General features: G+C 43.1%; 1 protein-coding gene across 2 annotated transcripts; it reads right to left on the minus strand.

Moving 5' to 3' along the window:
* Positions 1–402: 402 nt before the first annotated feature.
* On the minus strand, positions 403–26,647 carry SLC16A5 (solute carrier family 16 member 5). Of its 2 annotated transcripts, none has more exons than XM_048492024.1 (5): positions 26,434–26,647; positions 23,365–23,610; positions 14,748–14,891; positions 12,637–13,485; positions 403–936 (listed from the first exon to the last, which is right to left on the minus strand). In XM_048492024.1, exons 2-5 carry the CDS (start codon positions 23,579–23,581, stop codon positions 803–805), a joined length of 1,344 nt encoding a protein of 447 aa, XP_048347981.1. In that variant the 5' UTR covers positions 23,582–23,610; positions 26,434–26,647; the 3' UTR covers positions 403–802. The 2 variants fall into 2 exon arrangements, with proteins under 2 accessions (XP_048347981.1, XP_048347980.1); XM_048492023.1 differs by lacking the exon at positions 403–936 and adding an exon at positions 3,285–5,583.
* Between the last annotated feature and the right edge of the window lie 600 nt (positions 26,648–27,247).

Genomic DNA, 27,247 nt, shown 5'->3' on the forward strand with positions numbered 1-27,247 from the left:
AAAGTTTCTACCTGTATATATTTATGGACACTTTCAAATAACTTTAAAAGGTTAGAGAGACAGGACTTACCTTTGCAAAAGCCTTACTGGTTTTATTCAGCAGGACTTATCTTTTTCTATGCTTGACAATTTTATCTTTAATAATGTTTTCCATCAATTTACCTGGAATAGACATTAGGTTAACTACCCTGTAATTTCCCAGAATGTTCTGTTCCAACCACATAAATGCCTTGCAAATGTGCAAAATTTAATCAGGATCCAAGCCAATGTATAACCTTGTTTGTGGAGAAATACTTCTTTTAAATCCACAACAGAAAGTTTAGGAGAAATCACAGAAAATCTAAAGCACAAAACTAAATTTACAACAGAGATCACATACAAAAAAAACCCTCTTCAAAAAGATGCTTTACTACATGGGATTGTTTTTATTTAGAAAAGGATAGAATAGTGCTAAGGTCTCTTCTCAAATGTTCTGTTCTGAGAGGAAAAAAAACATAATACATTCCCTTAACCAGAAACTAAAAGCACTAAAGCTTGTTTGCATTATAAATTCAAACATCTTAAATGTCAGTTCACTTTAGCGCCGTCAGTTGTACAAAAGTGCATGTGACCTTTAAGTATTGTAAGACAACTACATATAGGCTTTGCAGCAATATTATTGGAGAAGAAATAGTAACAAACTGGCCATAGCCTAGAAACTAGTCCCTTGTTAACATTTTGGGGGTAGCAGCCTATATCAATTTCACGTTTTTGGTCTATTGTTAAACTCTCACAAAGACTCGTTCTTCGGTCCCATTCAGTTCTATGAACAGACTTGCAGCAGACTAATTACCTGATATGGAATTACTAGCAATTTGCATCTCAATGTTGTGAAGGCATTCTTGAGAATCCCTAGTATTGAAGATCTTGGAGGTTGCCTGAATTCCATTTTGGGACCTGGTTTTAGGAGGATGAGAATAAGCACATTCATTTGTCTTGCGGTGTGTTGTGGAAGCACAGTGCAAATAGAGTTACTTGCTGAAAGCTGTTGAACCAAAAGGCATAGTAGGGCTTAAAATCACTGTAGATCCTCAGTACTACAGAAGTATAAGTTTGGTGTTTTCATTCATTAATTCAGCCTTTATAGGCATTAAAATCAATATAAAGCTCTAAAGTGCAAAACATGTAATCAGTTCATAAAATTGAACCATCCACGAAACCCGTTACAATAACTTACATTTATCTGTAGCTCCTAACAAAAACTTGGCAACTCTTTCACAAACATCAGCAGTATAATTGTTAAGGAGAACATTTATCAATTCAACCCCTGCAATATTCCTTTTTTCTTCAAGGATAGGAGAAATTTTTTTCACACAATGCTCTGTGAGTTGGACAGACCAATAGAATGTGTTCTGTTTCAACAGCTCCCATTGCACAAGGGCATACTCTCTTATCTAATGCTATTCTCTGAAATTTCCCGAATAACATAACGGATGGAAGGGAATTAAAATGAGATAATGAATAAACTGTGCAATGTCTTAGATTTTTGAGGAGAGATTAAATTATATTTATTCAGCCATTTTGCCTGGCAATAATTTAATTCCTAAGGAGACAGGGGAAGAACTAATGCACGCTTCTCTCAACAATTTGTTCATTCTCTAGGATCCTTCTTTTTATAAGATAATAGGTTTCTGGGCCAGAAGTAATAAAAAATAAATAATTTTTCATAATCGGGGAGGTGAACAAGTAATCTATCACACTGCAACCCCTAGGGGTTTGTATACTCCCCTGCATTTGCCAGGTTTTATTGCAGCTCAAAGCTAGTCTTACTAATTTGCAACCAGCCTCATAGACTATCCCATCTTTAGATGAGGGGTGAATAACATCTGGAATTGATCTAGCTTGATAAATTTTTCCGGGGGGAAAAGAGCTAGCACATCATTGTCTACCCTAGCATTATAATCACCTACTATGATAATTTCTAAATGTGGATATAACAATTCTAACTCCCCAATATAGGTTGAAAGACTATTCTATACTGCTGCCAAGGACTCCTTATCTTGGCTTGGGGGCACACATACATTGACCATAATGACCCTAAGATTCTTAAAGTCAATCATTACAGAGAGAGCTATAGAATTACATGAACTCAGGTCGCTAGTTTTAAAAAAACCTGTGGCATGCATTAGATGCACTCCAGAACTGCAATCTAGTACCAAAAAAGAGAATGCCACAGGTTTTTTTGTGGTCCTCTAATTCGTTTAATGCCCATTCTGGGTCATTTTCTTGCTCCAAAGGCATTTTGGCCCAACTGGAAAGGGGTAAGAGAGGCAGGCTGGCTCTGTGGTTTTTTGTTGTTGTTGTTCTAGATTGTAGAGTGTGTCTAACGCATGCCACTGTTTGTTGTGGCCCTGTAGTTCATTTAATGCCTGTTCCGAGCTGTTCTGGGTCTTTTTTGCTGTATTGGAGGCATGTTTGGCCTGGGAAGGGTTAACAAATGTAATTTTTTGTAGATTGTAGTTCTGGAGTGCGTCTAATGCATGGCACAGTTTTTTGTGGTCCTCTAATTTGTTGTTTAATGCCCATTTCGGCTCATTCCGGCTTTTACACCATCCCATGTTTTGCCATTTTGAAAGCAGAAGTTTCCAGAACCACAATTTGCATGCATATATACTGAATTTATATTCTAATAATTCATTCTCCACACATGGTAAATTACCTTACCCTCAAAATGATTGGAAGCATAGACTAATTCTGAGGGTTTTGTTTGGTATTATGCTACTAAGAAACTAATGGGGCACGGTGGCTTTATTACCTAATTATAACATGAACTCATACATGCAAATGTGACCCTTTCCACAGAAATCCCCCCAAAAGTTTCTAAAACATTTTCAATTCCCCTTTACAAAGATTTGTGTCTGCACTCACCCCCTCCAAACAATTTCTGGCTGCAATTTTGTGATTTTTGCCTTTTATTTTGTTTGTCATGTGGAATCGCTGTTTCAATGCTTCACAGCAGGGTGCTGCAATTCTCTGCACCTTCTACGCTACTTTCTTTGAAAATTACCCCCCCCCCCCCAACTGAACAAACTGCTCAAATGCTACAAAATAAGTGAGGGGCACAAGTGAGCTCACAAAATGATGCTGGTGAGGAAGTACCGCATGGGAAACATCTTAAAGGGACCACATAAACAAATGAAACCATTTTTAAATTTTTTCAGCCAGAGAATCATTTTGAAAGAGAATTCATTTTAAAACAGTTTTAGGCTGTAAATAAAACATTGAATATAAAAACAATGCAGAACTCCATGGAGGAAGCGTTTTATTTCCTGCCTGAAAACATTTTAAAGTGTCTGTGCAAAAGGGGCCGGTGTGTAGCTACAGATTGCCCCTTTCTTTTCAATGCAAGCCCTGAGTCAATAGAGGGAATACAGATTGTTTTTCCTTCTTCCGTAAGCATAATCTGCCTAGTAAACGTTGTGATGTGATGTCATTTCATGCGTCAGTAATGGCCCAGTTCTTACACAGGGGGACTTCCTTTACCTAACAGCTTTAAGGCAAGCTCACAGAGGCCTCATTGTAGATATCAGTCATGAAGCGAACTGGATTTCAACCCACCCTCTTCGTAAAGTCACTTTCCAAGTAAAAAAGGGTGACTAAGTGACCTGCCTCTGTGGCTGCTCCATCTACTTTGACAGTGATTGCTTGCTTATATTTATTTTGGCCACAATTAAGGGCAGTAATAGGAGACAGCTGGATTTGATGAATGGGGTAACCCTAACCCTCCCAATTTGGCCCTCAAGTAGATTAATATAGGTGCCATTAATGATTGCTTTCTGTTTTAGAAAACACTAGCATTCTTAGCCATTTCTTGCTAGTTTCTTGCCATTTAAAACCATATTTTTCATTTTTCTAAAAAAATTAAAACACACTAACAATCTTTGGTCAGTGTTTTCTGAGATAGCAGAACTAGAAGAAAAGAATGTACAATAACGTGGGAATCATGAAGAGAAAGCAAGAAGAAGAAAATTAAAGCACAGTTATGTTCCAATTCAAACACTGCTATTTTGACAAGCATTGGAACAGTATACTGTACCAAATCTGGAGGACCTGGCAAAGCTGTCTACAACTTTGCCAGCCAACTCAGAAAACATTCTGGGAAGATTTTAAGACTAGCCTTTGTTTGAAACAGTCACACCAGGAAGGAGATTTCAGAGGAGGTTTGCCATTTCACTAATCACCTACTTGTGTAGGTTGTTTTGAAAAAATGTAACCTTCAGACCAGAGCAGGGAAGGTCTCCCTTCATTTTGATGGTTTGCTTTGTTTTGTGCTTGCATCTAAGGCTGGCATGCGCACACACACATACACACACACGAAATGACCAAATTACCCACATATAATCATCACCTTCATATAGCTTATGTAAGTCTTTTGAGTTTGCTCCACTTAGAGCCTTGTAGACTTCCAAGAATGCAGATGCCCATACTGAGACAAACCTAAACATACCTCTCTACTGGCAACCATACAATTGCCATGGTTCAGTAGGCTTGAGAGGTGTTCCTGGCAAACTGGCCATTCTTTTTGATTAGCCCTGAACTTTTCTTTTCTGCAGCATAGATCGAAAGGGGATAAGACACTATTGGTGACCCATACGCAGGCACTTGGGAGTAGCCCAGGTATGCTATGCTCTGTGACTTCAGTTTTGAGTCTTTATGATTACTGAAAATACTACAGAAATGCAGAAATAACTGACTTCGTTTAGTTATAGTACATATGACCTACCTGCTACTGAGAGTAGAAACACACAGAACTTATTTCACAACAGACTGCCTGGAACTGGTCAGCAAGCATAAATATTTCAACGCTATAGTCAAAGAACCCAGTGGTAAACAAACAAGATGTCCTCCCTTGTGATTAGTTGGGAAGCAACCAGTGGACTTCACTGAGAGTTTAGCAGAACCAAAATGACTAAAGTGTTATTATTCATTCGTTGGTAGACTTATGCCACTTTGTCAGGAAACAACAAAAGTGCATAAACCGATGGGTGAAGTCCTTCCATTCTTAAAAACTGATAACAAAAATGGTTAAGCTTCAAGTAATGCAGATGTCATGGGACTGTGACTACCTTTGCCCCACCCATGGCTTGCACTGTGAAATTTTTCCCCAATGTGGGCTTTGGCTTTCTGCATGCCTTATCTCCTGGTCTGGATCCTTCATCGAAAAATCAGAGCTCGATACGGCTGAGCAGTCGGTCACGACAGAAAGGAGGATGGCAACTCAGAAGGAACTGTTCTTTTTTTTGCTCTTTTTGTATCAGAGCTCTTGCATTAGCAAGGGAAGCAATATCCAGCTCCTCCGGATTCAGATGCTGGTCACATAAACGACTGCAGGAGAACCATTCTTTTCAGGCTCTAATTCTGTTGGCACTTCTGTGTATCTGCCCCTGGAAGGGTCCTCAGGAGTCGGTTTATGACTCTCTGTCAATTTTTTCTTTGTTTCCATGGTACAAAAGCTAAAACCCATGAACATAGCTGCTGTCACCATGAAGAAGCTGGAAGTGTAGAATACATAACTAAAATGGCCTGTGAGGTCCACAAGAAGACCTGCAACACAAAAAGTTAGAAGCTCAGTCAACATGTCAATGGCAGCCAACGTTCTACTATGATCCCTATATTCTTTAAAGTGCATTGCAAACTAGCACATATGGCTTCATTCAACATGGAATACAGACACCTCTACAGAGAAACTACAGGAGTATGCCACCCCCACTCCCCTATTCACTGAAATTTGCACTGAAAACCTGTTACTTTAGTGTGTTATACCAGTTTAACTTTTATTGTTTCTACCGAATGATCTTGGGAATTGTATTTGAGGGTATAAGGATTCTTAGCCACACCCTTTCAGAGAACTGCAGTTTCCAAGAAGCTACAGTTCTCAGGGAGAAGGATAAAACTGATGATTTATACACACTCAGATCCTCCTGTCCCAAACTAAACTAGTCTTCATTACAAGGCCATTGACTGCCATCAAGAACTGCATTGTAATTCCTAACTTCATAGAACACAACTATGCTTTGAGATTATATAATCCAGAGAATTGGTGGTGGAACGGGCCCCCAAATCTCAGTTTAGATATGGCACTGCTGTATGGACTGAAGCAAATCCTGTCCTTTCTGTTCCTGGTTCTCCTGTTGTAAAAACAGAACAATAGTAGTGGGGTGCTGTGTGGTTTCCGGGCTTATGGCTGTGTTCTAGCAGCATTCCCTCCTGACGTTTCGCCTGCATCTGCGGCTGGCACAGATGCAGGCAAAACGTCAGGAGAGAATGCTGCTAGAACATGGCCATACAGCCCAGAAGCCACACAGCACCCCAGTGATTCCAGCCATGAAAGCCTTCGACAATACATAGAACAGTGATAGTGAACCTTTTCGAGACTGAGTGCCCAAACTGCAACCCAAAACCCACTTATTTATTGCAAAGTGCCAACACAGCAATTTAACCTGAATACTGAGGTTTTAGTTTAGAAAAAACGGTTGGCTCCACTCTGCACCTCACTAGCATCTCCACCTCCTCTGCCTCCACCTTGGGCAGCAGCCACCTGGAGCAAAGGAACCAGTCGAGTGCTCCCTGCTCGCCGCGGTATGCGCACGTCGTGCCCAGCGGCCCAAACAAGCCTAGATGTGTGTGGGGGTGTGATTTTCACTCTGTGTGTGCATGCCCACAGAGAGGGCTCTGAGTGCCACCTCTGGCATGCATGCCATAGGTTCGCCATCACTGACATAGAACAATAGTACTTTTCTAATAGTGTTGTTAGGGGACTAGATATCAAAATGGTGCTATCTGAGGGGACACTTGGGGTTGATAATCTATAGCTGCATTCAAATATCACAATTAGCCACAATTCAGAAAAAATGTGTATGGATTCAGCTTGCTGCCCTTCCTTTCCCCTCCATCTTCGTTAGGGGTGTGTGTATGTGTAGAGAGGAAGTCTTCACTTAACTTGCACACCTGCATTTGTACATCATGGGTAACTGGCTTTCTTTAACTGGAATGCTTAGTGCAAGGAGGGAGGTATGGAGAACACATAAAAGCATGGCAGCAAGCTAGGTTTGTACACATTTCCCCTTAAACATGTTAGATGTGATAGCCTGAGTGTTCTCAACATATTGCTCTGGTTAAGTCTTGGTAATATTAGAAACTCTCAAGCAGACATGTTGAATGGGGGATGTCCTTGCTTACATTTGTGCCAGTCCCAGCCCTTTCCTACATGACCTTTCACTCCTTCCTTCTCCTCAGCCTTCCCTATTTTCTGCACTATCATTATTTTGCTGTCCCTTTCAGTAGCTTCCCCTTTATTCTTGTACTGCTAACCTCTCTGTCCCTCTTGGTATTCTCTTTCCCCCTTGCTGCTGCTGCTTCTGCTTCACTCTGTCCTCTTTTACTACTCAGGTTCTACCCTTTCCTTATTAAAAATGTATTTTTACATGACTTAACATGCTCTGGAACTTAATCTCCAACAGATGGGTGTGTATGAAGTGAGAAAAAGTATTTAACTATCAATGAGTCAACTTTAGTTCTAGGCATTAAGCAGGTTCAGAACTTGGAACTCCTACAGTCCGGATGTGCAGGTTGGTTAGGATCACATGGGACCAATGTCTGCACAGGCTATGAGGTCCACGGTTAACACAGACTGTATGTGTGAGTAGTAGCCTTCTTGCATTTACTACAAAAACAATATTGCTTGCCAGGCCAAACATTAACGTATGGGCTTCATGACTATAAAATGTGATGATCAACACTAGCTTAGATAGATTAAAAATGGATGGCATAACAGACAGACATAACAGACAGACAGACCTTTTAACATCTACTAGCCATGACGAATTAAAATGGGTCCTTCATTCTCAGGGTAGCTCCAAGGGACTCATGCCCTGCTTGTCATCTTCTCAGAGCTATGGCTGGCCACTGTTGGACTAAGAGGATCATTGTCCTGACCAAAGATGGGAATTCTTTTGTTCTGAATCCTTTCCACAGAATAATATCTGTCCACATGGTTATGAGCATCCTATAATGAATTTTGGAAGCTGCTATGGGGATCCATCAGACAATTTCTCCAGAGCACGAGGGCAGGGAAAGTAAGCTGCAGATGGAAGAACTAAGCCCCATTGCTGTCAGTACAACCGCAAACAAAACTGTTGTGCCTTTAACTCTCCTCCTGTCTCCATACTTTCAAATCTACTCCACAATTCCTAGGTTTTTTTATCACTAGTATCAGAAACATTACAAGAGAAGCACATCCAGGATTCCCATCCAAGTTTTATCCTACACTGCCCAGTATATCTGGATTTAGGATTGGCAACAGCTCGAAGAAAAAAACACCCGGCTCTTTAATACAGGTTTATTGGGTGAAAACAGACAATTCAAGCTTTTCACAGCATCCTGATAAATAATATTGCCTGGTGAATTACATCTTTTGAATATCATCTGGATGGCCCAGGTTAGCCAGATCTAAGAAGGTAGGTAAGTAGGGTTAGTACTAACCCTGGTTAGTACTCAGAGGGAAGGCCATCAAGGAATACCAGGGACACTATGCAGAGGAAGATAATGGCAAACCACCTCTGTTAAGTCTCTTGCCTTGAAAACCCTACTGAGTTGCCATGTCAGCTGTGGCTTGACAGCACTTTACACACACAAACATCCCATATTCTATTAAGAGGACATGACTTTTTCCCTCCAGACTTTTTCCCCTTGTTAGCAATGGTATCGGGCTCCACTTTCAACACATGTTGTTTACTTTATGATGTCATTTTCCAGCATTCTGTGAAAAGCTTCAACTCTCCACTAATTCAACCATTAGATTATGCCTACAATCATGCACAATAATCCTGTGCTGGCTAAGAGCAGTGGACTCTAATCTGGAGAACTGGGTTCGATTCCCCACTTCTCTACATGAAGACTGCTGTGTGACCTTGGGCAAGTCAGACTTGTCCCAGAATTCTCAGCTCATGCAGAGATAGGCAAAATGGCAAACTACCTCTGAGAATCATCTTTCTTTGAAAACCCTCTGAGGTCTCCATAAGACAGTTGTGACCACTGGTGTAGCGCCCATGGGGTGGGGGGTGATGCCCCAGACGGAGCCATGGAGGAGGCGGAGTCAGGCCAGGGCAGGGGTGGGTGACGCGTGGCAGGGGTGCAAGGTGCATGCATGCCCCAGGTGCAGTTTCCCCTCACTCTGCCCCTGGTTGTGACTTGATGATACACACACACATGCAATCTTGCACAGGGGTCACACACCTAACTATTTTTCAGATTCTTTCCAAGCAGAGAACTTTGTCTGATTCTGGTTGGGAACGGACCCCGAACATTTTAAGGTCTTAACATCTATGTTTTGTGCTAGCAATTTGTCATCTCCTTCCTGTGACTATTTTTATACCATCTGGCTTTTCCTGTCTACTGTAAGGCTAGCACAGGGTCAACTCTGTATTTTAAAAAGGGACCCAAACCAAAATATGTATATGGGAATTTATTCGTTTTGCTTGCTTTCAAGTGCCTTCAAATTCTAACTCCCAAAAATTACAAAGAAAGCAACTACCTGCTCAAAATATAGGGCATGTAGCCAGGCATTTGGGAAATTAATCACATTATGTGTTCACAGGTTGCAAACAAAATACTTTCGCCATTTTAAAAAATGTGAGCAGGCGTCTTTAATATCAGAATCAAACTGTTTTTCTCCCCATTCAGTGCGGATGAAATTATCAAGGACTGTGTGCTTCAGCCAGGGATTCTTCTTCCCAAGTTTTAGGCAGATGGGAGAAAGCATCCCTGTTCTGCAGACAATTACACTTTTCCCTTGCAAAGCGAGCGCAGGTGGTAGCAGGGGAGCGAGCTCTTCTCATCTTTCCTGGCATCCTCATGTGTTTGTGGGGAAGTGGCAGCAACAAATAAAGCATGCTGTTGAAGGAGCTCTCTCCACCCCTAACCCCAGCCAGTCCCCATGCTTTGTTGGTTTCAGCATCTTCCCCGCTCACCGCCCCCTCTCCCCCGCTTCCATGTTTCTGCCAACAAGAAAAAGCAAAGCCTTTGCCCCTGCCTTGACAGGATCATCTCCAGGGGCTTATATGGAAGCAGCCACTGCAGTGACACAGTGACTGGCAAACAGTGGAAACACTTCCAATAGAACAGTGATGGCGAACCTATGGCACGGGTGCCAGAGGTGGCACTCAGAGCCCTTTCTGTGGGCACACATGCACAGAGTTCGTCGTGTGTGTGTGGGGGGGGGCAGAAAATCACCCCCCACACACATACATCTAGGCTGGCCTGGGCACGATCCTTTACCTGGGAGTAAGCTCGGTTGCTGGCAATGGGGCTTGCTTCTGAGTAAACCCTCCTAGAGTTGTGATTCACCCATTTGAAGCGTTGTGAGGTTGCTTCACCAAGCTTACTCCTGAGTAACACACACCTTGGAGCCAACCATTTTTTCTAAACCAGGGGTCGGCAACCTTTACCACCCAAAGAGCCATTTGGACTCGTTTTCCATGGCCCCGAAGATCTACTGAGCCGGAGAGTGGGGCTGCCTCCGATTCGGCCCCTCCACTCACCTTTCCTTCCAGCACTGCTCTGGAGGGCTGGAGGGACACGCCCATGCTACGCTCCGACCTCCAGGCCATGCAGAGCCGCAGTATAAGGCTGAAAGAGCCGCATGCGGCTCCGGAGCCGCAGGTTGCAGACCCCTGTTCTAAACTAAAACCTCAGTATTCAGGTTAAATTGCCCTGTTGGCACTTTGCGATAAATAAGTGGGTTTTGAGTTGCAATTTGGGCACTCGGTCTCGAAAAGGTTTGCCACCACTGCAATAGAAATACCAGTTGGAACAATTCTGTTTGGCAGGGCAATGTGCTAACACAGTGGTTCTCAACCTGTGGGTCACGACCCCTTTGGGGGGTCAAACGACCCTTTCACAGGGGTCGCCTAAGACTCTCTGCATCAGTGTTCTCCATCTGTAAAATGGATACATGTTAGGGTTGGGGGTCACCACAACATGAGGAACTGTATTAAAGGGTCGCGGAATTAGGAAGGTTGAGAACCACTAACAGTTCTGGTCAGACACCACCCTTCTCATTTCTGCTGAGTCACTCTCACCCCTCACTGACCCGCCCACTTCCTGCTACCTAGACAGAAAATCAGATAGCAAGATACTACAATGTGTGGCAGAATGGAAGGTCTCCAGTTGCCCCTGCATGTTTGAAAGAGATCTGTTCAGAATTGGCATTTCTGCTGTGAATATCATAAAGTACTTGCAATGGAGTATGATTACAGTATTAACGACCATGTTTAGAGACAGACTGTGGAGAAGGGTGCGGGAGGGGAGGAGGGGGAGAAAGAGAGAGGGAGGGAGAGAGAGAGAGAGAGAGAGAGAGGCCAGTATGTATAACTGCATGTTAAAGCACTGTAACTTATTGTTACAGAAAAGCAGCTTGACAGGGAGCAACAGAGAGATCAAAGAGCCTGCTGTGGGAAGGGGACTAATTCTTTCTGTGCCTTTCATTTCCATGTACCGTATGGCTTTCCCCCTGCAGGGTTTATTTAGTATTATTAGTGACCTGGGTCGCCCAAGCTAGCCTGATCTGGTCAGATCTCAGAAGCTAAGCAGGGTTAGCCCTGGTTGAATGGGAGACCACCAAAGAAGACAAGCATTGCTCTGCAGAGCCATCAATGGCAACCTGCCAATGAACGTCTCTTGCCTTGAAAATCATATGGGGTTACCATAAATCGGTTGTGACCTGAAAAGGCTTTCCACCACCAGTTAGCGGCTATAATGTTGAACTTGACCAGAGAAATCTGGATTCTAATCCCTACAAGCCATGAGGCTTTTTGGGTGACCTCATGCCAGCTACTCTCTCTGAGCCTGCCTCAAAGGGTTGTTGTGAGAATCACAGTCCTGTGTCCTGGGAAAGTATGGATATAAAATGATCATCATCAACAACAACAATATTCAAGTACACATACTCTGGAAAAACCAATACTTAGCTGAAGCCATTTCCCGATTTCATTTACGCTGAACATGCACTCCAAACACTTCACATTCCCATTCATGAACCACTTGCAGAAACCTCTATCTACACATCCACCCAGTCCATTTATGAGCACATGTATTGCACTGTAGCACTCACCAGATGCTCAGTGCTGCTTCTTTGCTCCCCTACCCACTTACAGAATGAGAATCCCATGTTATCACAACAACATAACAAAGAACATGGGGGCTGGGACAGGATCATTCCTTTAAGTTCTGTGCTTCTATGGACATTCAGTTAATTAGACAGCATTATTCCTTTTGCATCATTCTGCCTTAAGAACTGCCTTGTAGACAGGGATTGTTTAGAAAGGACTGAGGAAGCAGGGTTCAAGGTAAGTACAACTGGGATACAGGAGGCATTAGGATAAAAAGAAAGGAAAGGACCGAGGCCCTATGGCCAATGGGAAAATTGGAGGATGAAATGGCCATTAAGATGGTTATTTGCTCTTAGTCCTCTATCATCCATGTACACTGTCAGCACCTTACCGATGAAGATGAAAACAACCCTTGGGGCATTCCTAGAGATGGTAATAACTTTCCTGCAATAAATTATGTAATACCTGTAACATCAGAATCACATCTCACCTGCAAGAGGGGGCCCAATGAGAATGGTGATGCTCTCCACGATGGTGAAAAGGCCCAAGGCACTGGAGAACCTATCCATTTCTACCACGTCCATCAACACTTGAAAAATAAGAGCACCAAGAACACTCATGGAGATGCTGTAGACCACACAGTAGATGACAAAAGCACTATACTCAGCTGAGATAGCAATGATGAGGTTGCTCAGGCCATTAAAAGCTGCAGCCACACTGACAATGTAGATCCTCCGACCGGTGAAGATCTTGAGGCCCGAGAGCAGGCCTGCCATGGGGCGCATGAAGATGTTAATGAATCCAATGATGGAGATGAGAAGGGATGCCTTGCGCTCCTCCACTCCATTCAAGACAGCATAGGGCACCAGATAGATCATAGGCAGCACAAAACCCATCACCATCCAGGCTATTCCAATGGTGTAGATCCGGTAGCCTTTGTTCTTGCAGAAGACATCAAAAGCTAAGTACTTCTGCAGTGTCTGGATGCAAGTGTCACACTTTGATCGATGCACCTCATGACTCAAGGTATTTCCATTGGATAAATGTGTGTCTTCAGCTAAATGTCCATGACTGGACTTCAGCGATGGGTCAGGCTGTTTGGTTCGTACTGGCCTCATCACAGCCCCACATACACAGCAGTGCAACATTACTCCCCCAAGCATGAAGAAAGTGTTTCTCCAGCCCATCTCATCAAGCAAGTACTGGGAGAGCAGAGGCCATAGTGTGAAACCAATGGAGACACCAGTGGAAGCCAGAGCATTAGCCAGAGCTCGCTGACGTACAAAATAATAGCCAAGCACAGTGACTCCTGCCTGGAAACTAAAACAGGTCCCTAGTCCTTTAAAGAAAAAAGAGAGAGAGATATGAAAGAATATCAACTTGCAATGCAGAAGTTTGTTTAGAAACCAAGATGCTTTTCTGCCTTAGCACTGGTATTCTAGCATTCCACTTTACCCATTCAGAATGAACCTATTTGCTTCTCCTGGCCTAGTATTACCTGGATCTGCTACAATATCTGCTATCAGTACAAAGACATGGAATTCAAATGTTGGTATTGTATCCCAATAAATTCTGTACTTCAACTGACTGCAGATGTCATTGTCAATTCCATGCTCATTTTAGTTGCTGTTGGTCTAAAGCACAAGTGTCAAACTTGCGGCCCTCCAGATGTTATGGACTACAGTTCCCATCACCCCCTGCCAACATGATGCTGGCAGGGGATGATGGGAACTGTAGTTCATAACATCTGGAGGGCCGCGAGTTTGACACCTATGGTCTAAAGGGTTAATCTGTCATTCGCCATGATCTAAGGTTGTGAATATTACAGACTGTGTTACCACCTTTTCCCAAGTTAAATCTGTTGACAACAAAACAAAAAGGAGTATTGTGGCAACTTAAAGACTGAAAAGTTAACTGGGGCATAAGCTTCTATGGACCAGCAACTGCTTGAAATGTTACCTTCAGAGATAGTGAGGCAAAGGCAAAATAATTATACTGTGAGATCAAGAAGCAGTGGAACACAAGAGGTAAAATATTTGGCTTTGTAATGAAAAGCTCAAATGTATACAAAATAAACACAGTAAAGCTTCCAGATCACTGCTGCCTTTTGGATCCTGCCTGCTTCTACTGATACAATATACATTGCGGTTGACTTCTACATGATACTCTGTTGACTGTTTGATCAGTATTATGTAGTATTACATTCACATTCTGAAATTATACGTCACTTTTCAGAAATTAGTGAATGTTTCCTCATTTTCTGCTTGGGAACCATCAGGAATGGTGCAGTCCAGGTGCTCGGGAGCAACAGCCACAGAAGGCCATTGCTTTCACATCCTGCATGTGAGCTCCCAAAGGCACCTGGTGGGCCACTGCGAGCAGCAGAGTGCTGGACTAGATGGACTCTGGTCTGATCCAGCAGGCTCTTTCTTATGTTCTTATGTGCATAGAATGAAAAGACAAGTAGCCATCAGAGGCAGTTGCCGAGCCTTGACTTTCCTCTGCCTGGCTTTTTTGAAAGTAACAGAGCAGCTAGGATTAAAGAAGAGCTAACCTCTCCAATCCCCCTTTCAGTCAAACCCTGCATTTCGATATACTCACCAGTGATAAATCCAGCAGTTAGATAAAGCTGGATAATGGATTGGGAGAATGAGCTGGCAACCATTCCCACCCCACTGAGGAGGCCTCCCAGCATGACAGTCATCCTGCAGCCAAATCGCTCCACTAGAATGCTGCAGAGAGGCCCTGAAAAGCAATTAAACTAAGTGTCAAACTTAAGTACGTACAGATATTGTCAAGAAAGCATCCACGTTAAGAGAATCTTCAGGTTTCAGCTAGCTGCAAATCCAGCCAGGTGCAGGATTGTTGTTGTTGTTGTTTTGCAATTGCTTATCTTCAAGGACCTGTTCCTAGGCTGATTCTAATTAAGAATATTCATTGCAGCTGAGAAATTTCCAGCTGGGAGGGGGGAAACTACTCATTCCAGTTGGGAAGGAACAATTCACTCTAAGTCTAGAAGGTTTGGTCAGGGGAAAACCCTAGAATTGGTTGGAAGAGGTCATCAGACTATGGCCAGCATTTTCCATAAAGAGTCCTCAATGTAACATGCATTCATTCTTTTTTTTAACACCCCATCTTTGTTGTTACCAGAGAGACCTTTGCTTATACTTTTCAATTTAAGGCCTCAAGAACAACAATGCTGTGTGGGAATTCAGTGAGTATTTACTGATTTAACTTTGTTATTTTCTGTGTAGCTGTTATTGCCATGCTATAATTCTGTTTGATTTTAATCATCATTCTAATTTTCTCAATAAAGTTGTTTTGATTTTGAAGCAGTCTGCAGTTGAATCCACACTTGAAATCTGCACGCAGATTCAAACCTGTTCGTGTTGAAACAGTGTCCTCTTCATTGGAGTTTCTCCCTCCCCACCGAGGTGAGCACACAGCAGACACACCTGGTTGCAGAACTCTTAGCAATCCCCACTACCAGGCGAGCTCGCTTCGCCGGACTCCCCTGATTGTCTGACGTGCCTTGATGGGGCGCGACCTTTTCCCACTGCGGAAATGTACATTGTAGGGGCATGATAAAAAAAACAGTGTGTAAAAGTTTAACGTTTAACTGTTTAACTGTGCAAACAGTTAATTTTTACCTGTGTAAACCATTAACGATTCAAAGTTACACGTTTGACAGTTTAACATTTGTATCTCCTTCTGCTGGCCGATCGCAAAAGTGGAAACGAAACCAAGGAAAGGCTGTGCACACATCGCAGCACTCATTGGTTGCCTGAATTTCGCGTCACACTCCAGGGTGGGAAATGACTCAGGGTTTCAACCCTCATCCCTCTCCTTGGATCAGCTCTGAACCGTGTTAATGGGTCTATGCCACTTGCAACCAGGTCCTGCCGGAACGCAGATTAACGGGGAGAACGAGCATCCAAAATGGAATCTGCCACACAAGCAATGGGGAGGTCATCCCTCAAACCTGGTTAGTTTGTGTTCTGAAACCTGGCTAAGACAGTAGTGGGGATTCGACCTGAGTTTACTGCCCAAATCCAGAATGCCTGGTTACTGACAGTACCTAGGCTTTTACTGCTACATGATGGCAGTGGTGGGATCTAGTCCAGTTAACTCAGGAGTAAGTGCCAATGAATACAGCTTTGGCTTGACCTGATTTGTTATTTTGAGTAGTGAAGGATTGAGTCCAGGGACAGAACATCTCCAGTACTGAGGCCAAAGGTCCCAGGTCAGAGAGTGCCTGGGGCAGCACAGGTAGAATTTACAGTTCAAGAGCTTGAGGCAAATCCCTTGGACTTGGAGGAAGAGGTTTGGGACATGCAAGTCCCCTCCAAGAGTTATGGACTTATGGAGGGTAGACTCTGTTCAGATCTTGTCTTGGTAACAGTGATACCCACCTGTTTACCTACAGTGGGTTGGATGGAGAGGATGCAGTTTCAGTGTAGATCCTACAAGGTCCTGTGGTGGCAGGAAATGTTTCAGGGCAAGGAAGGAGTCCAGAAGACAGAACCCCTTTGGAAGGTGCTGGTGCAATCAGTCCCAACTGGGAACCCATCCCAGTGGCCAGGCAAAAGATCTTCCCCGCAGAAATGACAACTGGTAGCAACTTCAACCTCAGGTACAATGCATTTCTACTCTCATAAACCAGTGCGTATTTAAAAAAACCCTGTAAAAAGTTGCTTCAGAAGAACTCTGGAGGAACCAAAGTACACCTTACTGGAGAAGATGCCTCTACCAGCAGTTCATCAGCAGAAGGAGAACTGGGAGACAGAGATCTCGGAAGCTGATATAGCCCCTGCAGCAATAGTTCAAAGGCCAACCAGACAGCTTAGACAGCTGTAGCATGACCCAACAGTGATCACCGCAGAAGCGGCAAGAAGCTGGCAACCAGCCAATGGATCCCTGGCTTACATTACCATTTCATTTTGCCTTCTTTTGAGCTCTTCATTCCTGTGACTGTGATGCCTTTTCTGTATAAGGAAACAAATCCCAACCCCCTTCTTCCAAGCCTTGTCCATAACATATCCCCTCTGACACTCTTTTGAAAAACTCCCAACATTGATGAAGGCAATTTTCTAAAGCCGCGAGTCCTCATTTTACAGGTGGCGATGACGGCATCTAGTTATCCTGGACTCCCTCAATTTCATCCAAGAAGACAGTGTATTTGTATGCATGAGGTTCCATGTCAGTTTCAAGGTTTCAGTGTGTGATAGGCATGACAGGCAAAGTGATGGGAATGGAACTAAAGAACTTCTCAAGCTCCAGGGATTGCCCTTATGCATGTATACTAGGTGCTGCTACCAAATCACCTGGTTGCTGTGCCTCCACTAGTCCTTCAGCTCTACAGAATCTATGGAAGTGACTATGAAGAAAGAACAGATATATACTCTACTGGGAAGGCCAGGAATCACAAGGGGAAAATTATCCCACCTCCCAATACTTGAAGGCAGTGAATGTTTCCTAAATGTTCTAAGATCTTCACTTTGCTGCGGGTCAGCGCCCCCCCCTCTCCCTCTCACGAAGCATGATATACCCTTTCTGACAAGAGAATGGACCCGCTCTGACACAATCTCTTTCCCTGATAGTTTGCTCTGTTCTAACCACTATAACCTTCTACAAGACTGCTTAACCATATTCCAAGATCCTGGGCTAGCAATTCTTCTCTACCTAGAAGTAAATTCCTATCCTGGCTAGAGTTTCAGACTCTCTTTCTCCCAATTCTCTTTTCCTGCCAAAATCACAAGTCTCTCCCAGACACTAAAACACTTCTGCTCTCTCAGGAACTTTCAGTTGAACTCCTCTCAAATCTTTTCTGAAGCATTAAAACAAATAAACAAACCAAATCCCAGGAAATATCTCAAAGGCTAGCACAAATGTTTAAAAATATGCTTCTGGTCCTCTCTCTGGTACCTTACACTGCTCTGATGTACAACTTGTCTTTGCAATATGAATGGAAGACCAGAGAGATCATACAGTAAATCAAATCAGTGTCAAAAATCTTCAAGGGGTTTGTAATGCGGGGGTACAAAATTCTTTGTGACCCCTTTGTCTTTCTGCTATGGTCAGGACAGGAAATGGAAACATGGTCTTTGGCTGAGAAGACCTTAGGATTGTCATTTTTGGTTGCTGACAGAGTTCCTGGGCCTTAATATAGCAGCTTGTCATGTAGTTGTTCAAGACACAGAATATTCACCAGAAATAGCAGCCCTTTCAAGACCCAAGAGAGATCGGAGTCTTGATGTTAGTCACTGAGAAGACTGGAAATGGTGGAAGTGGAAAGTGCCATCAAGCTGCAGTCGACTTATGGCAACCCCGTAGGGTTTTCAAGCCAAGAAATGATGGTTAATTTAAAAAAATAAATTTTCTGTGGAGGCCAAGGCTATGTTATTAGGCATATTACCAAAGAATATTACAAGAAACTCTGAAGAACTGTTTCGATATTTGATGACAGAAGCTAGAGTGGCATTTGCAACAAACTTGAAGATGGAAGAATGCCATAGCTTAGAGAACTTGGAAAATAAATTAATGGAGTATGCAACAATGTCTAAATTAACGAGCTTGGTCAATGAAAGATCTAATCATGAACTGCAAGATAAATTGAAAATGTGTATCTCATATTCTTCACACATGTAAAAGAAACAAAGAAAAGAGATGTGAATAATGGAAACGTAGTGTGTGTGTGTGTAATCGTTGGTATGTATAGGTATTAGTATTGTGATATTTGCAGGACGATAGAAGTTTATAACTTGATAGATTTTATTCAGAATACAATAATAATTGTGATTGAGTATCAATTGAACATTTTATGCTCTTATAGAACATTATCTGTACACCTCTACTGGCTCTTTCTTTATATTTACACTTAGAATTGAAAGTAAGTTTCATTCTTTTGTTTGTTTAACTGTTTTTATAATGTTGTGTTTTTATGAAAAATAACTTTTAAAAATTATAAAAGGCAAGAGATTAACAGAGGTAAGATTGAAACAGACAAACCATTATCCTGACTCCCCTTAAGGAAGCTGTTAATACTAACTTTAATCAAATATTTGGGTGCTCAGAACAGAAGCCATGTATGAGAACACAGGCACAATGTCTAAGGTACTTTTCCTTTCACTCCTGAAGAGTAAAAATACAGCAAACTGCTGACAAAATGTACTTTCCTGTGAGACTTTGGGCTCACACAACATCTCCTTTAAATTGGACTGCTACCTATCTATGCAAAGCGGCTTTGAAGTATCATATTTAAACCAGACCTTTAATTCTACCTCAGGAACAGAGTGGTGTCTTCTCCCTTCCTTTTTTATTTTCCTTTGTGTCTTCTGTTTTGCCTGGGTTTTGCCAGATTCATCTACTTTCTGCAAAGCACAGTTTCTTTCTGACTCACTCATCTGTCAACTGTGTCATGGGTTCTGCGGTCTAGTTGGGGCAAATCAAATATCAGCTTGTTATTTCCCACATGGCCTTGGAATGACCTTGAATTTCCTAATGTTTTCCCAGCACTGGTGTGTGTGAATGGAAAGATCAGCACCGAGTGACAACTGGCCCCTTTCCCTCAGTTTCACATTGTTTGTAGAGTGAACACAGGAAAGAACCACCCACAGAAAAGATTAATAAAGATCAGCAGGTACAAGGACAGGTGGGTGTATGGAGAAACATAGATTTCCCCCCCCCACCCCCGCTCAAAAGAAGCTTGGAGTCAAAGTTTTAAAGCACCGGGGCAAAGCATAGCCAAATGTCAGCGGGCAAAAGGTAATCCATTAACTCAGCTTCCCTATACTGATATTCAAATTAGAACTACAACGGTATTTTTCCGGTCTGTGTCTCTCAAGCTTGTAACAACTGTAGACATGAGAAAATTCAGTGGGCAAAGCCTTTCCATTGACTGTTTCTGTGTGCCGGGTAAAGCTTTACTTACTGAACTTACATTTGTTACACAGTTGTTATGGGTACACAAACAGGAAAACCAGAGAAGCATGATAGCACAGCCCTTCATAGCCAAATATAATGAGAGGCTGTGTGGTCTAATCGACAACACTAGGATCAGATTGGAGTTGGGAGACCAGAGTTGAAGTTTCTGCTGAGTTATGAACTCACTGGGTGGCCTAAAAGTATATTCAAAAGTACAGTTGCCATTTTGCACAGGGCAGATAATTGATACTTTGCTCCTGGCTTTGGTATAAAGAGAAAAGCCAGAACAATCAGAAAAGTGCCAGAAAAGCCAGAACGATCAGAAAAGAAAATTATCAGTATATGTTCAAACATAAACAAAAGTATTGGTGTACCTTAAAAACATGTTTTATTCCAGCATAAGCTTTCATGAACCAGCCACCTATTCAGAAATGGACCATGAAAATCCATGGAAGTTTATGCTGGAATAAAATTGAGTTAGTGTTCATGGTGTTATAAGATTCCTGTTTCTTTATGCTAAAAGAGTCTAACCCCACAGCTACCCTCTAGAATTAATTCAAACATAATAAACTAAAGAAGAAACAGGGGAGTCTTCTGTTTCATATAAAACATTATAAAGTTCAGCTTCTAAGTAACCATTTTATTTTGGAAATGACTTGGAGGGGTAGACTGCCAGTTTTTTTCAAGCAATGCTCCTATGCTTTTAAGAACTACTTGCACAGCAGATGCTGATAGCACAGGAGCCTTTCAAGAAAACCAGACTGCAATTTTAATATGGCTATTCTTGGGGAGGGCCAAATTCTATGTTTTTCCACTGCCCAGCTCAACTTTATCCTATTATATGATTAATTGTTGTGACTTGGCTTAAATCTCCTTTCCGTCTTATCGTTAGTTTATATAACCCTTCCAATCATACAGCCTGTGAAAGAACAAATTATGTAGAGGACAGGCTGACTTTACCTTCGGTGCAGTTACCAGAAATCAGCAACACACGTAGCTCTGCCCCTCTACAGCTGTATGGTCTAAAATGGAAAATCCTTCCAGGCTTTTACTAGATAAGGTCCATCTAAGAAGACCAGGAGAAATTCATGTTAGGCACCTGTTTCTTTATGATATCATTCAATTGACCGCTTGTAATCCTCCCATGTAGAAAAGCTATGACTTTGTTCCTCACTGAAGAATGAGACATTCTACACATGACTTCACAAAGCACAGGATATGAAATTGAGAATGGTTGGACACACCTAGCACCTGCCCCGAGAGATTCCTCAGACGTACAGGATTCGTTGTTGCCAGGATACCACCAGAATCCTTTAAGACAGGTGCATGAGTACGAGACGGTATAGTGCATGAACCTTGTAAATAATGTCATTAGTCTGACGGAGGCACCGTGGCTAAACAGAAGAGATTCTGAATAGACCAAATTGATCAGACGGGCTGTTTCCGCACTGGAGGAATACAGCGACCCAGGGACGCTAAAAACAGCGTCCCTGGGGAGGGGTTTGCATGGCCGCTGCCTCACAACCCCCGAGCAGTGTGAAGCCGCTGTTTCTGAACCTCGCTCCCTGGGTGAGGTATTTCGGAAACAGCAGCTTCCAGCCACTGCCATGCGAATGGCAGCGGCTGGAAGACGCCATCCCCCCCTTTCCCGAACGCCTTCCCTTCCCTCCCACCTTCCGGTGCGTCGCCCAGGCCTGGGAACATGCCCCCCCTGCCCTGCGACTCCAGAGCTGTTGCGCAGGGCAGGGGGACGTGTCCCCTGGCCTGGGCGACGCACCGGAAGGTCGGAGGGAAGGGAAGGCGTTCGGGCGATGGTGCAACGCTGCGCCATCTTCCCTGCCCCTACCGGGACCATTCGTGCGAACGGTCCCAGGGGGTGCGTTGGCGTCGTATACGCAGATGCACCCCCCGAGCGTGGCCATGCGGAAACAGCCAGAGTCTGCAGGATGCAAGCCAGCCATGTTTCATAACTCTCCTTTTGAGGGGATCTTCCTGGGACCACAACAGTGGCTTTGTGAAGCACCTGGTGGGTTGCAGTATGTACATGCCTTATATGGGCTACACAGCACAATACTTCTGTCAATCATTCCCCTATTTGTGGTGAATCAGTAGGGCTCTTCTATCTCTAAGAGCTACACAGCCAAAACTTTGTTGCATTTTGTTATTTGTTTATCTGATGCATTCAATAAAAAATAACTGGTGTGTGGTCTGAATTCTGTCAACTCAACAGGTAAGGGAAACATTTACGCAGCTTGAGATTTTGCCTTGTCATGGTTTCCTAAGCTTCTTTCAACAATTGTCCAGCTAGAGATCCCTGTCACTCCTCAGGTCTTTTGCTCAGTGTTCCTCCAGAAGGACTCTTAGCTGTAGTGTGCAGTATCCACCATAAATCAATCATTTGTCACCATGATGTAACCTGATGTTGACTTGCCTCCTAACTCACTTTACCTCCAAGATTATTAATGTTGTTGCCTGGTCTCTGAGTGGTGAACCTGCAGAAGATTAACACTTACCCCACTGGGTCAAAAATACAACCTTCTTCAAAGACATGAGCTCAGGAGTAACCAGTTCTTCTGGTTTCCAGCAGAAGGCATCTGTGCCAAGTGCTAATTGCCGTAAGGTTTAACCAATCACAAGACTATTGCCTCCCCTCTGGAGGTGGGCCCAACATTTTTAAAATGCCTTCATAAAAGTGTCAAATAAATGGCTAAACATGCCATAAATCTGATTTTTTTTAGAAGCCAAGCACGGAGAAGAGAACACCAGCAATAATTCAAAACTGAGTACATGTGTCGTTAGAAAAGTAAAGATAGAAAAAAGAGTTCCCACACAGCAGAAACCCCCCTTTACATAGGAACACCTGAAGCTCTTTTCACACATGTAGAATAATGCACTTTCAATCCACCTTCACAATTGTTTGCAAGTGGATTTTGCTATTTTGCACAGTAAAATCCAGCAGCAAAGTGCTTTGAAAGTAGACTGAAATTGCATTATTCTGCATGTGCGGAAGGGTCCTGAGTGCACTCTTCTTGAAAGCAGCAATTCCCATATGTATGGTTAGTATCAACCAAGGGACCTTTTTAATGGGTACTGTCTCCAAGGTGCTGTCTCCAGTGGTTGAACTGAAGTGAACCAACAGGGGGGCCAATCCTCTGTAGCGAAATATTGATTTTAAAGTCACCCACTCACTTTCTGCTATGCATGGATATTAGAATCTTGTTTATTATTATTGTTGTGGCTGGTTTTTTTTCAGATTATCTAGGATTTGGATATAAAATAAGTCAAAAATACTCACCGCCTGCGTGCAGCACAGCTGTCATGATGGAGGGGAACCATGACGTCTCACTGTTGCTAGCGTGGAAATCACGTTGCAGATCTTTGAAAAAGACTCCAATGCAGGAAGGAAAGCCTAGTGTAAGGCCATGAACCACCATTGTGGCTCCTAAGACCACCCAGGCCCATCCTTTATCCTGAACTCTGGAGATCTGAGGGGTGGCTTCTCCTTGAACCATCGTCCCTGGGAACTTTTGCCTCAGCCGACCTATGTCAAGGAAAACAAACGAGAGTGAGCAGTGGATGGTTCAATGAAAAGAAATAGCTGCAAAATAGCCCGTGCTCGTAAGCAGAACTCTCTGTGCTTCTCTAAAGTACCTCTCAGTCTTTTATCCAGCTAGCATGGGAGAGATCTGCCTTCCTCTTCTATTTTGCAAGAGTATGAATGTCTCTTGATACAATAGCAGACACGCCTCTATTGAGGTAGCAGCTAGCATTACTCATCACTATTTCTTTACTAGTTTCTCCTTTGGCCTGTTTCCATTTAGCTGCCTTTATCTGATGTTATAAAACTCTTGTACCAAGAGGAGGCAATGCACGCAAAGGCTGAGGTCAGAGAAGGGTATAGATACAGTTGAGTCCCTTGTTCCCTTTACCCTACTTGTTTCAACACAGAATTTAATGTGGTAGATAGGGGCCTTCATATTTCATGAACCTATCCACTAAGAAATGCTTCATGACATCACTCCATTGAAAGCCCCTGTCCTTGGTAGGAACATAACACAAACCCACCAACATGTACTGGATTACATGTTGTCTTTTCCTACAAATAGTCTTTTCCTTCTGTCACTCCTATTAATTTTTTTAATACAGTGCATATGAATACACAAATTTCTCTTTTATTTGTACACACACAACACAGGAGGAGTAATAATGTGTCTTTATGCTTATCCTCCAGTTTTGATCAATAGGTACCTAAGAACATAAAAAGAGCCTTGCTGGATCAAACCAATGGTCCATCTAGTTTAGCATTCTGTTTCACAGAGTGGCCAAAATAGTTGCCCTAAAGGACTAAAAAAACCGAGCATAGAGGACAAGGCCTTTCCTGGACAAGGCGACCTAGCATTGATATTTAGAGGTTTAATAATACAAAGTCCATTTGCTCTCATTTTATTTTTAACACAGCTGTTCAACTGTTCAACACGGCTACCCCTTTGCAATATTCCGAGATTTAAACAAATATATGTATATTAAGCCTTCCTTTTTTATATCAGCATAAATCTTAATTAGGAGTCATATGGCACATTTTAAGTATTTAAAGTGTTGTAAAATATATTGTCAAGGGCTTTCACAGCTGGGATCACTGGGGTGCTGTGTGGTTTCCGGGCTGTATGGCCGTGTTCCTAATAGCATTCTCTCCTGATGTTTCGCCTGCATCTGTGGCTGGCATCTTCAGAGGATCCTCTGAAGATGCCAGCCACAGATGCAGGTGAAACGTCAGGAGAGAATGCTGCTAGAACACGGCCATACAGCCCGGAAACCACACAGCACCCCACTGTTGTAAAATAGCTTATAAAACAGTCTAGCATATTATCCACATATTGCTCAGGGGGAAGGAGGATTTGAAAAATGTTGTATCAGTGGCATTTAAACCCTTTGGGACTAGCACAAATTTATAGAAATCATGCCAGTTATTGCTGGTTCTGTGGACAAGGTTGATTTTCTGCACATGTTGTAGAAATGCGTGAGGGCTAGTACTTTTTGGACAGAGCAACAAGCTCTTTGTCATTTGCTTTTGGCGCCCCCCCTACTGAAATATGTCTATTAAATTATGTTATAATCCCAAAAAGATTTCAGAAAATTGCTTTTTAACTTATTACCACATGAAGATTAACTTTTGCCAAATCTATCTCTTAAAAAACAAAATTGGTTAGATAGATCAAAGGAGATATTTGTGTAATTCCATTTAACTGCTTTGCAGAAAGCTTGGGATATTAGAGATTGTCATCCAATGGAATCTAGTTCTTAATAGAACAGAAACTGTTATATTTAATTGCTATTAGACAGAATGGATTTGTTATCTTTTTGTTCTATGCTTTTGAGATGCTGTGGTCTGTAAAGTTCTAACTTGTTGTTTTAAAGTTTTGTAAATAATTTCTTCTATGAATCTTGTTGTTATTGTTTTTTAAACCCTCCATTTAAAAAAGTTTGGTCCTGTGGTGTCTAGATGCAGCAGCTTTCAGGAATCAGTTTCACGGCTATCTGTCAAACAAGCTGGCAATCAAGTCATGAGCAGATTTACAAATCTGGATTTTTGCAGGGGAAGAAAAGAGATGGTTTGGTTTGAGATTTTACAGCTTGTACTTTAAATGGCAGCAGAGGACATTCTAACTGGAGCTTCCTGCATCTAGCAAAAGACTGTGCAATAATAAATGTTTTAGTATGTAGGGTCCCAAAAACATTTTGTTAGTTACAGCATAGTTCTAAGGATTTATTATTTAAGGAAACAAACCAGTGATTTCAGTTATAGAATACCCTCAAAGGGCAATCTACAAATCTGGGGTTGGGGGATTCAGAACTTGGCTGGGGAATGGGAACATCTGGAATTTCAGCCAGTCCATTCGGCCCAGGCAATCACTTTCAACGACCAGTACAGCGGTTTTGTACAGCTCACTCTGACTCAGTTGCTAGATTTTCTCCTCTAGACCTTCAAAAGTGGCAAACAGTAAACAGGATGCCTGAGATCGGTGTATTTACGCCATGCTATGCATATATCATAATCCTGTGTACTTGGTGGGTGGGAGTAGGTCAAGGGTTAAGAACCGGTGTAGTTGAACTGTTGCCTTTTAGGCCAGGCATCGGAACTATCCGTTCAGGAGTAGCCGCGATCACGCTCTAACCCCAACCTGCCGGTGCATTTCGACGCTGTGTGTTGGCACAAATCGCCGGCAGATCTTACCCACGTTGATCACTGAAAAGTGCCGGGTAAGATCTTGAGGTTTGCAAAAAGCAACAACAACAACAACGTGGTTCTCCACCCCTTCCCAAGGTGATCGAGATCCGATCTAGTAATAAATTGCCAACCGCTCACCTGCTCACGCTGGCTGGCTGCAAGGGGAGCCGTGCTGCTGGGGCCCACGCTGCCCCCTTCTCTTGCTCGCTCGCTCTCCTCTTCCTAGAAGGGCCGTCCGGTTTCTTCACCCCGTGGGTTCCCTGCAGCCGTCGTGGCTGCCTGCGGAGGAAGCGGCGGAGGAGGTGGAGACTCCGTTGCAACGAAGCCAAGGTGGCCGCTCGCCGCCAGGGCAGCTGAGGACGACCCCAGACCAGAGTGGGCGCTGCATGGGAAGAAGAGGATTCCCCGACGACCAGCAGGCGCGCCAGAAAAAGACCCGGGAGGGAATCCCCAGTTCGCCCACAAGCCCTACTTTGCTTTGCCTTATTCTTATCGTTGTTAATACGGGTCCGTTTGGGAAAGTGTTGCTCATTTGAAACGACGACACAGCTGTATTTACTCTGTACCACGGCCTGGCCAATAGTACACCCGCAGCAGAATGAGGAGTTGGAATCACAGGGGGGTAAAAGGGATTGTACAACTACAATTTTGAAGAATTATTCCCTTAACACACCCACACACACGCACCCTCCCTGCAAATTAAAGAGAAAAAAAAGTCTTTTGAGGCTGTGCTAATTTCCCCCAAATGTTGGTGTGGGAAAGCTCCCACTCCCCAAAGAAAAGAAAAACAAGGGATTGTCAAAGGCTTTCACGGTTGGATTCCACTGGTTCTGGTGGGTTTTCCGGGCTGTGTGGCCGTGGTCTGGCGGATCTTGTTCCTAATGTTTCGCCTGCATCTGTGGCTGGCATCTTCAGAGGTGTATCACAGAGAAACTATGTGAAACAGTGTGAA

This window comes from Sphaerodactylus townsendi, linkage group LG03 (genome assembly GCF_021028975.2).
Source record: "Sphaerodactylus townsendi isolate TG3544 linkage group LG03, MPM_Stown_v2.3, whole genome shotgun sequence".
In the NCBI taxonomy this organism is placed as follows: Eukaryota; Metazoa; Chordata; class Lepidosauria; order Squamata; family Sphaerodactylidae; genus Sphaerodactylus; species Sphaerodactylus townsendi.

What these genes read in the sequence shown, in the direction of transcription:
- SLC16A5 (XM_048492023.1), bottom strand. Translation starts at nt 23,581, where the DNA reads ATGGTTCAAGGAGAAGCCACCCCTCAGATCTCCAGAGTTCAGGATAAA. An exon ending in AGCTGTGCTGCACGCAGGCG is followed by an intron (nt 14,892 to 23,364) that starts GTGAGTATTTTT and finishes ATTGCTTTTCAG; the next exon opens with GGCCTCTCTGCAGCATTCTA. An exon ending in CATTGGGCCCCCTCTTGCAG is followed by an intron (nt 5,584 to 12,636) that starts GTGAGATGTGAT and finishes TTTGTGTTGCAG; the next exon opens with GTCTTCTTGTGGACCTCACA.